Consider the following 13,540-nt stretch of genomic DNA (forward strand, 5'->3'; position numbering starts at 1 on the left):
TCTTGAGGACAGACTAATGTTCACACCATGTAAAATGACAGGGACAACGCTGATTGAGGTCATCACTAATGCTCGTCTGTAGACGCTGTCTCTGTTCTTTTGAGTGTTTGACAACGTCATATCTCAAGATATGTCAAATCTAATCTAAAGGCACCATAATGAACATAAACTGACATCAAACTGATAGGCTACTGTACCATAGCATTACAGTCAGTTTCTACCTGGAAAGTACACTGATAACATATAAGGTCCATGTCTTTATCCTGTTTTACATGATGCACTGTTGGGAACTGACATGGTTATACCACGGCGAAGCAATCCAGCCATTTTGCTATTCAATTGTAGTTATATAGTTTTTTATGCATTCATTCATTCATTCATTCATTCTGAAAGGTACAGTATTGTATAAGGATTCTGTTATAAGAGTCTCATTGGGAACTTTCAGACTTATATGGTGTTACAGCATTGTAAGATGAAACCCCCAAAGTTGACTGGATGCTCAAAGCAGTGAAATGACTATAGAAAAAAGGCACAATACAAAACAGAAATATTACACAAGTGATATAATAATAGATATATATTTTTTTATTTCACCATAGTGTTCCAAATTCTCTGTTAAACAAACCACCTGACATAAGCAGGCTGGTTCTTATAGTGATTTGACCATTATGAAAGTGAACAAGACATCATAATAAAAATGGCACTGTACATTAAAATTCCCTTGGAAATAAGATGCAACAAATCATGAGTATCTGACATATAGCACTTTGAGAGAGAGTGCAAAGCAAAGTGACATGTAATATCCAAATGTATGGTTTCATGGTCTTACAGCTACCAATGTAAAGTAAGAAATGCCCCGTCATGATAGTGTAACACTTGCAACACTTTGTCATGATCTGTCATAATCGGTTATTCGAGCTCAGAAATCATTCTGTGTCTAGCAAGAGACGCAATACGCTAGGGAGCCTTGTACGCTGTCTTGTGAACTGCCCCTCTCCTGTGCACATGTGAGTGCATCTACGTCTTGATTGAACTTAATCTCCATGACTGGGTCTCCTGCTTACTTAAGTAAAAATCCAGCAAAATTCCCATCAACTTGAATGTCCTGTAAACTTCCATGGACAAACATTTTAGATAGTGCTTCTGTGATTGATTGTCTTAACATTTTTTTTTGTTGTTACACAGAAATAGTCTTCTATTGCATATTCCCTGTGAAATCATCTGTGAGAGGACAGCAAGACTAATGCAATCAACTGCAATTTCTTAAATGGCAGAAGCTGAAAGGTGGTATGTATGTACCTGTCAATGTCAAAATCTATTTGGCTCTTACAAAAAAATGGCATAACAAACATTGCTGAAGAGTAGTTAGTTAAACCCCTTTTTAAAGTAAGTATCCCTCAAACAATCTGAAAGTATGGGTTTCTAAAAAAAAAACCTGTATCACAAAAAACATAAATACAAATTTCATTTAATTTCCCTAACCATCCACATTAAATACAAAAGAAGGGCCTGCACCAAAAGCAGAAATCACCCTTACTGGACAGAGAAGGATGTTGGGCATCAGTGACACATTGCTACAACACGAATGCAGAAGTCCCCCTCCCTGTGTTCCTACTCTTCCCTCATCCCCTCTGCGTTCAGAAGAAGGCAGGGTTCGTGTGCTCGATGACGCAGCGCTTGCAGTGGCGCTTGACGAAGCGCAGCGCCTCCAGCGACACGTCGCAGTCCTGCACGTTGAGCAGCTGCAGGTCGAAGCAGTTGGCGGCGATGACCTGCAGCCCGCGGCCCGTGATGCTCTCGCACGACTTGAGGCTCAGCCGCTTCAGGTTGAAGCTGTTGAGCGCCAGCATCTCCAGCCCGGCGTCCGACACCAGCGGGCACTTGCCGATGTCCAGGGACTTGAGCTTCAGGCAGTTCTTGGCCAGGTGCTCCAGGCCGTGGTCCGTCAGGCCCTCGCAGCCGCGCGCGTTCAGGTAGCGCAGCCGCGCGCAGTACTTGGCCACGTAGCGCACGCCCACGTCGGTGACGCGGCCGCAGTGCGCTATGCTCAGGTAGCGCAGCCGCTCCTCCAGCTTGGCGATCTCGCGCAGGCCGAAGTCGCTGACGAAGCGGCAGTCGCTGACGCTCAGCTCGCGCACGGCCGGGCAGTAGAGCACCAGGCAGCGCAGGCCCTCGTCGGTCAGCCGCGTGCAGCGCCGCAGGTACAGGTGCGTCAGCATGGGGCAGTGCGCCGCGATGGTGTGCAGGCCGTCGTCCTCCAGCGCGAAGCAGTCCGTCATGTCCAGGTAGCGGATGGAGATCTGCTGGCCATGCATGGGGGACAGCTTGAGCGACACCTCCCGCGTCAGGCTGATGCACGTGACCTTGGAGCAACCTGCAGGGGGCAGTCATGGGAACAAAACAAAAGCACTGTTAGAGAGCATAGATACAGACGGTTAGAAGGTTGCCGCCCATATATCTATGGTTGCCGCCCCCTCTGTGGGGGAAAACATGCTAACATCGCACAGTGAAAGTGAATGGGCGAACTCGCTAACAGTTACACTTTATATATTGGTTTTACTTTCAAATGCAGCTCTGCTTGTTTCTGAACACAATGATGTGAAGGAATTGTGTTTACCTAACTGTCCAGTGTATGCTAACAACTTAACTCACTCTCAGTTTCCCAATTTTGATGACAAGCTTCGCTGGAAGCTAATATTCGATGGTAGCTTCATTAGGTTGCTAACTAGCTAACTTTAATATCATCAGTGTAACATAACCAACGTACACATTACGTATTAAAACTATTCCCACGGACATTGTAGGAAATGTACATTAATGTGAGAATACATTTAGATGCAACTTATGTCTATGTGGTGTTATGCCATAAGACTTAGCTTGCTAAACCGAGCTACTCAGTCCGGCCATTGACACCAGTTCTACGGGGGTGTACTCGAGACAGTTCTGGCTATTTAACCGGAATTACCAAAATGAGGGAACTTAATGTTACTCTTAACCTCGGTGATACAGAGATAACTATCAGTCCAAACGTGGTTCAGCCGTTTATTGATCTTTGTTAAAATATTTAATCTTTTTAAAGGTGTTTTCTGTACTCACACCGTCCACCTCCATTAGATTGCATGCAGTGGAAACGAATGTTTTCCCCCACGGGGATGTTTCAGCGATGGTAACCACGGTAACTGGGGGCGGGAACCATGAGTATGACGAGATGCCGTCTGTATGTATATGGGAAAGAGGTGACAACACAAGGGAATGCAAATGGTTGTTGTCAGGGGCGGACTGGCCATCTGGTATACCGGGCATTGTCCTGGTGGGCCGATAGAATATACAATTTAATTAGATTGGCCAATGATCGGCCCAAAGCAAGGACAGTCAGTGGCCCATTGATTCATTTTCATACTGATACTGGTTTGATCCAATAACAGCTCTTGCCAGGCCCTCTACCATTCTGGCTCAGAGCCAAGGTTTGAATTGTCCTGTAGTGGTAACTCTTAAGATATGTTGTAGATCACAGTTACACAATATTAGCTCTTTACACATATACAGTAAATGTTCGGTTCTGCTAGCAATTTAGCATTGTATAGTTTACATTTATTGAATAATTTGAAATTATACTTTCAATTCCAGCAGAGACTCTTTCACAATGTATTACACCATTTTCACAATGTATTTGTATGTGAATAGATGATGTGTTCCTTGGCCATCTCTGATCACCAGCGAGTCAGATAGCTAGTGAGTAGGCCTACACTTGTCTACTTTCAGCGCTCCATGGTACTTAGTGTGCCTGACCAATTGGAGGGCCGCTTGGGCCAAATATACCAGGGCCGATGTTTTTGTCCCAATTAGGGAGTGGTATATCGACTAGGTTTTAGGAGTAGGCTTTAGGGAGTGGTATATCGACTCAAACTCCAGGAGGAATCTCAGCTGGGGGGAGTTGTAGCGCAGCGGTAGTGTCGGCGCCCCGTACCATGAATGGGCTCAGTGCCCATGGGAACCAGGACTGAGTCCTGAGGTTATTTATCCAACCTACACTCCAACTCTCTCTCTCTCTCATCTCCTCTAATCTCTGAACTGTCCAGTCAAATAAAGACTGAGAAAACCTAAACATATAGTAAACATAAGTCTGAGGTGAGCAATAGATCATCTTTATCAACTGAGGATGTATACAAATGATCCAGATGAGGTCAGGTAATTTAGGATTTCCAGTCATCACGCATGTTGCAGAAATTGCACATTTTTTTCCACTGTATACATTTTTTCTCTCACTGGTTCATTTCTTGATGTATCTTATAAAAAAACCAGTGCAATCGAAGTCCTCCTCTGCTGCATTGTTTAAGGTATCACTGGTGAGGAATGCTATGACACGGGCCAAAGAATGTGTTTGTGTATGAAAGCCTCAATCATAAAGGCGAGCGGAGCACAGGCATGCGCTGAGAAGAAAAGGCTTAGCGTATGAGCGCGCTAAACCCCATTTAACCAAACAAAGTTGGCCTGCACTTACAGCTGGCAGCCACAGCTGTGTTGGAACCGCACACTTTTCAGATGAGGCTTATGCAACACATACTTAGTTTACAGAACACCTTAGAAGATGGGAATGTTTGCATCTCATTCCTTCAGGATTCCTTTATAGCAGGGACTGTCATCAAACAAGATGTCTAGTCTTTCCAATAATGAGGCCAGTGGAGATCGTCGCAGTCATTTTATAAAAGAGCAAAAAGTAATGGTGCCTTCTTAACTTTGAGTTGTAGTACAATTTTAGAGGTATTTTTTTTTTATTAGTGGGGGCAGTTATAGTTTTATTTCTTATATTTGTTCTTTTTATCTGAATGTCATGGATAATCACTACGCAGATTCTTCCTTAATATTGCAGGGGTCCTTTTAATGTCAGATTTTTGAAGCCGTCCTATAAAAGGTAAGTGGAGAGGTGGTTTTAAACATCTGAGAGAACATCTGAAACTTGTTATTTGTGTGTGTGTGTGTGTGTGTGTGTGTGTGTGTGTGGAGGGGAATGAGTGAGTGGGGGGATGGTTCTGTCTATGGGGAGATGGCTGGAAATGCAATGCCGAGGTCAAACAGCAGAGGGAGCATGAGTAACACATCAACATTCGCACACTGAGCTCAACAATGCACTCAGACAGGAAGTGAGGTGCAGGAAGTCGGAAATCAAACACCAGGAAAGGCACTGAGGGGAGGAGGGGGTGAGTTCGAGGGAGGAGGATTCTGATGTGTTGCATTCCATCACAACCCCGTCCTCCTCTACGCCATATTCTCTCACCCCCCCGTCTCAGAGATCTGCCCAGCACACAGTGAAACAAAGACCCCGGCCTTGTAACTAAGCTCAGCTGACGTGATCAATACACTATGAGGTGTTTCAGTTGACAACAGGGAAAAGCTGGATAGAGGTCAACGTGGATTGTCTTCTCAACAGAGTGCCCCCCCCTCCCACCCTCACAAAAAAATAAAACATACACAGCCAAAACAGCACAGCCAAATCCACTTCAAATACACAATAACCCAATGGGATCAGTCCTGTATTTGAACATGACATCCACCCACAATAGAATGCCTGTTTATGAATTTAAGTTCATGTGCCTAAATGAAGACAGCAGAGAATAATCATGCGGGCCAGCGATTGAGAGCTCAGTTCTGAATAGGCTTATGTTCCTTATGGGACACAAAACACATGGAAAGAAAGCCAGGTCTATTAATATATTTCCCAGCTTGTGGAGGAAATGAGGATATTTTGAAACAAGCAACCGTGTGAGGAGGAGACAGACTCCTCCTGTTGTCTTGAAACCTGTACATGTTCTCATGGCTCAGCACAACCTATAGAAGGAAGTTTCTTTCAAGAACAACCCCCATCCAAGTCGTCTGAATGACTGATTATTTCCTTGCGGATTACGTTTTTTCTACCACTAATATGCATCCCCTAACCCTCACAGAAAACTATAAATCAATCAACTCTTTCAAGCAGAACTCCCATAGCTTTCAGTTAATAACTATAGCAGCACAACAGCCCGCTCCCCACCTCTCTCCAGCTCCCCACCCATTAGGCAACAGGATGGCATGCATGCAGGGCGACCGCTGCTTACCAGAGACGTCCAGATGCTCCAGGTTAGGGCAGCGGGACACCACCTCGAACACGGCCTCGTTGGACACGTTGTAGCAGCCGGCCACCTCCAGCCGCCGGAGCTCCGGGCAGCACTGGGCCACCGTGTAGAGGCCCCGGTCGGTGAGCCGGCGGCAGCCGCTGACCACCACGGTCTCCAGGGTCAGGCAGACGTTGGGCGTGTCCTGGCAGAGGCGCCGCGTCAGCACGCGCAGGGCGCGGTCCACGTGCAGCACGTCGCCGGTCAGGCGCACGGTCCGCCACAGCCGCGGGTCCCACGCCAGGTTGTACCAGCGGCGGCAGACGCGCGCGCAGCGGCACAGCTGGTTGGTGGGCAGGTGCGTGAAGATCTGCAGGAAGGCGTGGTCCGGCAGGATGTCGATGAGCGCCTCCTGCTGGTCGCGCAGGTGCCGCGCGCCCCGGTAGCCCACGCGGGTCAGGCCGGTGGGCGGCGCGTGCACCATGGCGATCGTCTCCGCGGTGAAGGAGGACGAGGAGGTGGACGAGCCGTTGAAGAGGGCCGCCGGGGAGAGCGAGGAGGACCGCGGGGGCAGGATGAGCGCCGGACTGGGCGTGCTCAGGGTCCTCATGCTCAGATCCGAGTCTAGGAATCATGGGAAGAAACAAGAACACAAAGACTTTTACAATCAATGCTCCTCGACACAGACAACACACTGAATTGGAGTCAATGCTTCTCGACATAGACAACACTGAATTGGAGTCAATGTTCCCTGACACAGACAACAACACTGAATTGGAGTCAATGCTCCTCGACATAGACAACACTGAATTGGAGTCAATGCTCCTTGACACAGACAACTACACTGAATTTGAGTCAATGCTCCCTGACACAGACGACAACACTGAATTGGAGTCAATGCTCCTCGACACAGACAACACTGAATTGAAGTCCATGCTCCCTGACACAGACAACACTGAATTGGAGTCAATGCTCCCTGACACAAACAACACTGAATTGGAGTCAATGCTCCTCGACACAGACAACACTGAACAGCTGAGCCAAACTGAAAAGTAAACAAAGCACCTCAAACAAAAAAGACCTAGCAACTCCTGTTTTATTTAAAGAACTTGTTTTCTGTCCCACGACAATAGCTGACGATGACTTTTTGAGCAGCTTTTTTTCCCCTGTGCGCCCACCATTTTTCTTCCTGATTTCATGGCTGTGTAGGAAATGAGACAGTTCAACTAGCAATTCTCAGGGTATGGAATGTGTAAAGAACACTGCAGAGCTCATATTCATCAAGGCTAATCTCCTGTGACAGAGCCTAAATTAGTCTTACTCCAGAGCTTAACCCACACCACCCTCAGCCCAGTGGCAACTTACAAAACCCTCAAAGGCCACAGGTCTGCTTTGCCTTACAGGCACCACTTCATAACGTATAGATGATTCACAGGTCACACACACACACACACACACACACACATACACAAAACTTACTTCCACTTAAAAGGCTCCAAAATGCTTTTAACCTAACGTTGCAAGACCCTTTCTAGACAGATGGCAAGCATTCGCTGTTTCATGTCACAAGTGTCAGGTCCCGTGTTCCCTGTGGATTTGACGTCTCGGCCGAGGTTGAGCCGGGAGGAATTTTAGTAGACGGAGCGCAGGGCACAAGTTTCCCTGCCAAGAGGAGAGCAGTAGCCCTCATTCAATGTGGCATGCCGTTGGCACAATCGCAAGCCAGTTTCCAGTTCAGTGACACTATGTGCTCTTGTATGGAAACCACATCTTTTTAAAATGCCCCAGATAGAAAAAAAAAGAGCTGTATTGGGTTGAGAGAATCACATAAAAATGACTTTAAGATCATTTAAAAAAAAAAAAAGAAAGACAGGAAGAAACGCACAAAAGGAACCAAAAGAGAGAGGGAAGCGAGAGATGTAAGAGTGACAAAGAAACTTCACCAAAATACGCCCTGTCTTTTATGACTGCATTAGTGAGATCTTTTGTTTTGTCCAACAGTATGACACATCGCGCTGGGAATCCTGTGAGTGTCAGTGTCGCTGGGTGGGTGCGCAGCCATCTCTGGACTGTGCTCGAGCCAAGAGCGCTAGCTCACACACTCTGACAGGCTGGGTTCCCTCCCTTCAGCCAGCACCTCATAATAGCAGCACCCTCGGAAACAGCATGTTGTCAGCAGAGGGGCCCCTGGCACTTGTTTGGCTGTTATGTGCCAATTATGTCTTTAGTCAGCTTTTATGTCCCCCCTCATCCAAAAAGGCTGAAGGAGGGAGGAAGTGACCCCATGGGGTAGGCTGGGGCTGTCCGTCTCGCACGGAGAACACTCTCCTCCTTGTGTGGACCCATTAGCCTTAGCGCCGCCGCGGTAACTGCTGCCTCCTGGACACCTTCTGAAGAGGTGTCACAATTAGAGTCACCGAGTCGCGTCGGCTCACACACTCGGGTCATTGTGCGGTTGGCTCCTTACCCAGGAATTGCTCATTCAGCTCTGGCCAAGGGGCAGCAGACCCATCCGACAGCTCAATTAGAGCATTTACACTGCCCAACTGGATCCCTGGAAATACCTGACCATCAGAATTAGGGAGTCCATAAGCTCCTTAACTGCATAAGCCCATCTATTATCCATCACTTAACTTGTCAATACTTTAACAAAAACACTATAATATCAATATCAAGGCACGGCCACCTTACAACAAACAAACAAACATCTTTTTTTAACCCTTGCTCTGCTGAAGAGCTGTGGCTGTGAGCGCATGCAAACAATTCTGAGGGCTCAGTGGAGTGGTTTAGCAGACAGTGTGATTTCGGCGAGCTTAGATCACCTCTGCTGGGGCTGGGGGTTGGCCTAGTGGAGCGAGCAGAGCGCCAGGCTGCTAAGACACCGTTAAAAAAAAGCAGGATTAGTGTGATTTGCTAATCCTCCCATCACCGTTGATCAGACTCCCATTTGTTAGGGCCTGTGCCCCCCCACACCCACCCCCCACCCCTGAGCCCATTTTGCTGCATATAAGGGGTGTGTGTGTGTGTTTGTGTGTGGTGGTGGTGGTGGGGGTGGGGGTGGGGGGTGCTTCCTGGGCTACCCTTGAGCTGTCTTCCTTCAGACGACGTTCCCCGAGACCTTCAGTGCAGCTAGCAAAAAGTCTTCCCTCAACTCCAAATCATTTTCCCACACCCCGAGGACCGAGCTCTTGGCTGCGGCGCAGCTGCATTGTCGACTGCTGCATTCTACAGGGGTGGATTTTGGATCTCTGCTTCACATAACCTGTCAATACCTCATCTGGCTCCCCGTGCACCGGCCCATAGAAGGGGCTTCCTGCCCAAACAAACAAAACTCCCAAAAGCCGTGTTTTCTCTCTCCTAATTGTTGCTGATATTGGCCATGCTATCCCTATTCTTTCTGAATGCGAGTCAACACAGGTTTCCATGCAAAGCGGGACTTGGTTAACATCGGGATCACCACTGGTTCCTAAATAACCAGATTTATAGTAATGTCTTTCTGTCTTTCTTTGTTGTATTCGGTCTGCAGAGAAACATAGTCCGCACTAAACATGAGTAGAGCTGAACTGTGATGAGGATTTATTTCGGTGACATTTGTTTGCTTCTGATTCATATGTGGCTTGACTGCGTTTGCTGGTATTTCTGACCACTGTTTTGGACGTAGACGTTCATGTAACAAATAGAGTCGCCCAACCAGAGCTCTAACTTCGCTCGACGGGGGGAAAAAAAACCTCGAACCACAAATTATTTCAGAATCCCACAATTATATAAAACCAAGGATCGCAGCCATAAATTAATATACGATATGTTTCAAAAGCAGTTAATTCCATAGCAGATGGCATTTTATTAGGGTGCAAACGAGGTGATATGTGTGGTTGGAGAGAAAATGCCCATGCCATCGCTGTAAATCAATGTCCCCATAGGATGCGGCCTTCCAAATACTATGCATGTGAAATGCTAGCTGCCCATGGCGGACTAAATGGGGGGAAAATCAGGCGACCACCAGGTTCAATTTCTGTCTTTTGAGCACTCTCACAAATTCTGCCTCCTCGGCTGCTCCGGCTTATTAGGAAGCAGAGCTCCTGTTTTGCGTTGGCCTGCCAGCCTGATTGATATTCCAGACCGATGGCTGGAGATGAAGAACACAGGCACAACTTGGACCTATCTGCCCAGGAAATGCCCTTTAACCATTTAGACAACTCTTGACAAATGTCTATCCCTCAACACAGCACCGGATGAGAAACATTCGCCTCCTGCCAAACTCTATGGTTCAAGCTCCAGTAATGATTATTACACTTATCACGTGAAACACTTTTCAACTGTGAGACTGGAAATGAAAAATGATAAGGAGATCTAGATGATTGACACATCGTGACTGAAAACAAAACTTGATGTGACATCTTGGAACAGATTGCCGTTATGTATGGAATATTTGGCCAGTTTGTTTAGATGAGCAAAACAGATGAATACTTCAACTGCTATCGGCCTACCTGTCTATTTCCACAACAGCGTTCATTTCGAGACGAAGATAAACCTAAGGACAGGTACTTAGCTGCCTAAGATAATCTATAGCTTTGTCAACACTGTTCCCACCAGTCAAAACATCTTCACAAAACCGCTTGTGTCTAAATAATCTGTGCCCAACGCTAGTTCAAATCTTCTTATGAGGTAATTCCACATAGTAATAAGGTTATTCTAACGGATAATTTCTTGCTTGAGAACACTTAAGCTGCTCCCAAACTTTATGGCCCCAATGCAGCACATTAATTATAATGTGTTCAACAATCCTTTTTAAACCCACCACATATCGCATGTGAGTGTCACATTTAAAACGCACTGGGTTGACCTGGAGAAACACAAACCTGTCCACAATCATAACAACCCTTCTTCAGTCTCTTCAGTCTCCTGCAGTCCATACATTAGGTGCTGAGTGATAAGCAGAGAGCGTGAGCTAGGGCTGACCGATAGGTCTCAGGAGTGACACGTCAGAATGCCAGGAATGCCATTGGCCAGCCTGCCTGAGGCATGCAGGGGGCTACGGCTAGAACCCACACGGCAACATCCCTGCTCACTTCCTGCCATTTGACCGGATCATTGGGAACGACTGGTCTCCGAATGCAAACCAACCCCCAACACACACACTCACACACACACACACTCTCTCTCTCTCTCACACACACACACACACACACACACACACACACACACACACACACACACACACTCTCGCTCTCTCTCTCTCACAAACACACACACACACACACACACACACACACACACACACACACACACACCCGAGGCTGTTTGGGAATGTCTAAGAGGAATCCCAGGGTTTGTTGGCCCCTCAGTCGCCTAACGCTGCCATCTCGGTTCATATCGGTCCGTTAGTCAGGGAAAACAAACACAGCAACAACATTCACAACACACAAACAAAACGTTCCGTTTCATCTCGGGAGGAGGGACCTCCAAGCAAATTGTTTGGTAAGTGCAGAGAATCCAGATAGCCGTTTATCTGGAGACTGGCCTCTTTGGGGCAATCATGGCTGAAAATCACCTCTTTTGAAGGGCCAAATTGAGATTAGAATGAGGGCCAAGCGTTCAGTGTTTTCAGCACACTCCTTGAGGCCATGGCGAGGGTGAAGGGGAGGTCAGACAGACACAGTTTTATGGTGTTTAATCCTAGTTTACATGTCATTTGCAGAGTGGAGATCGCAGTTTGAGTTTAGCACACTGGCATGCACAAGTGGAACTGACGTGGTGGGCCTAGGCATCACAGACACATTCGGTTACCGTCGGGAGTTTTTTTATCAACTCCTGATATCCCATTTACGTTTTGAAACAGAGTTTAATGTCAAGTAAAATCTACTGCTCTACTGCACAGGCTCATGCACACACACACACACACACGCATACACATAACACCAACCACTCACACTCACTAAACACACATTTTTCACTTTTTGAACGGGCCAATTTTGACATCCGTCTTCCACAGTTGCCGTAAATCAGCAGTCACATTCAGTCAGCTCACAAAAGCCTTTAAGTTCTTTGATCACGACGCGTTTCTGCGCTCGCGAAGCCTCCTCTCTCTCTCTCTCCGAAACGCCTCCTCTCACTGGTTATTATTCATCACCGCTCTCTTTAGTTCGCAGACGCAAAGTGTGATGTCATGAGCCATTTTTCACGCCGGCCGACACAGGCCTTGACCTCTGGCAGCCGCCGGCAACCTGATCTCAGCGCTGCCCAGATAACTTGTCACATTTCAGCGCTGCAAAACCCACAGCCTCAGGCCGTGGTCAGCCATGCACTGTGATCTGGCACATGGAGCCCACTTCTTAAAAAAATGTGGCCCGAGTAAGTATGTTCAACGGAGAAACAGACTTTCTTTTTGATTGTGTAAACGTTCATATCATTGTGTAATGGCACGCTGGCTAAACTAGCTTCCTTTTTTTCTAGCCCGTCTGAACTCAGTCTTTGTGCATTCACAGAGATGGAAAACTACTTTAAGCTCAAAAACTCTTAAAAATTTGATTCGCTTTTTTTTTTATTTTAACTTTTATCCTCTCAGTACGGTCGGTCACACTGGACTTTTTCACCTGGACTTTTCTGTGCTCGGCTGATGATCCTGCCTAGCGCGGCGCTTGCTGACAGACCTATGCTAGGCTGCTATGCCCGGGCTCAGCCTCTGCCTGGAGCGGGGCATCTTGCTCTGATTAAAATGCCTTCTGTGCTTCTCATGCGAGATTCTCTGGCTCTGCCGAGCGATGCAGATGCATTTCGGAGCAGCTGCACTCACAGACCATCAATGAGACCACATGGACGAATCATTTACAGCCATCTCACCACATATGCCTGTAACTACACTATAGGAGAGAGACTTGCACTTCTCTCTGGCTCTTTTTGATAGTTCATCATAAGCACACTTGGCTGCAAGCTACGTCTGAAGTGCTGAATTGTCCACTCTAGCATCAGAGTCTGCGTAGAGAGTTAGGAGTGCGATTGTGCCGTTATTCCTCGTACTGCAAACTGGCTGAAATAAAGCACTGGTCAAGGTGAACAGCCAGCATGAAACAAAGAAGACTTTAAGAGTTCAGAGTTGTTTCTTTTTCCTTCAGAAGCACAAAAAAGTCAAGAGTTTCTATTTTGATTTGCAATGCACATTTTACATCCAATATTCTGTGTGTGAACGTCGCTGGGTCTCCCTGCTACGTCTTTGATGTTTCCCTTCTCTAATTATCATATTAAAAAAAAAGAGCCTGAGTCATTGTGTCACCATAAATTCTGGAACGTATCCGATAAAGTTCTTTCCTGAAATGACTCATCCATATGGGCATGGGGCCCCCTTCTTTTATTAAATCAAAAACATCATAGAGGAAATATTCAAACATCTGGTCTTTAAACTAAGGCTTTGCCACAGTAAAGGACAAAAAGTAATGCATTTCATGTTTCTAACC

At 46.7% G+C, this 13,540-nt stretch overlaps 1 protein-coding gene across 1 annotated transcript in view; it reads right to left on the bottom strand.

Moving 5' to 3' along the window:
- Positions 1–599: 599 nt before the first annotated feature.
- fbxl7 (F-box and leucine-rich repeat protein 7) overlaps positions 600–13,540 on the bottom strand; it is a 28,733-nt gene continuing 15,792 nt past the window's right edge. Inside the window, exons 3-4 of the mRNA XM_062519877.1 lie at positions 6,093–6,713; positions 600–2,374 (exon numbers count right to left, since the gene is read on the bottom strand). Coding sequence (XP_062375861.1) covers positions 1,638–2,374; positions 6,093–6,713 — 1,358 coding nt within the window. The 3' untranslated portion in view covers positions 600–1,637. The remainder of the gene's footprint in view (positions 2,375–6,092; positions 6,714–13,540) is intronic.

Source organism: Sardina pilchardus, chromosome 2 (genome assembly GCF_963854185.1).
Source record: "Sardina pilchardus chromosome 2, fSarPil1.1, whole genome shotgun sequence".
Classification (NCBI taxonomy): Eukaryota; Metazoa; Chordata; class Actinopteri; order Clupeiformes; family Clupeidae; genus Sardina; species Sardina pilchardus.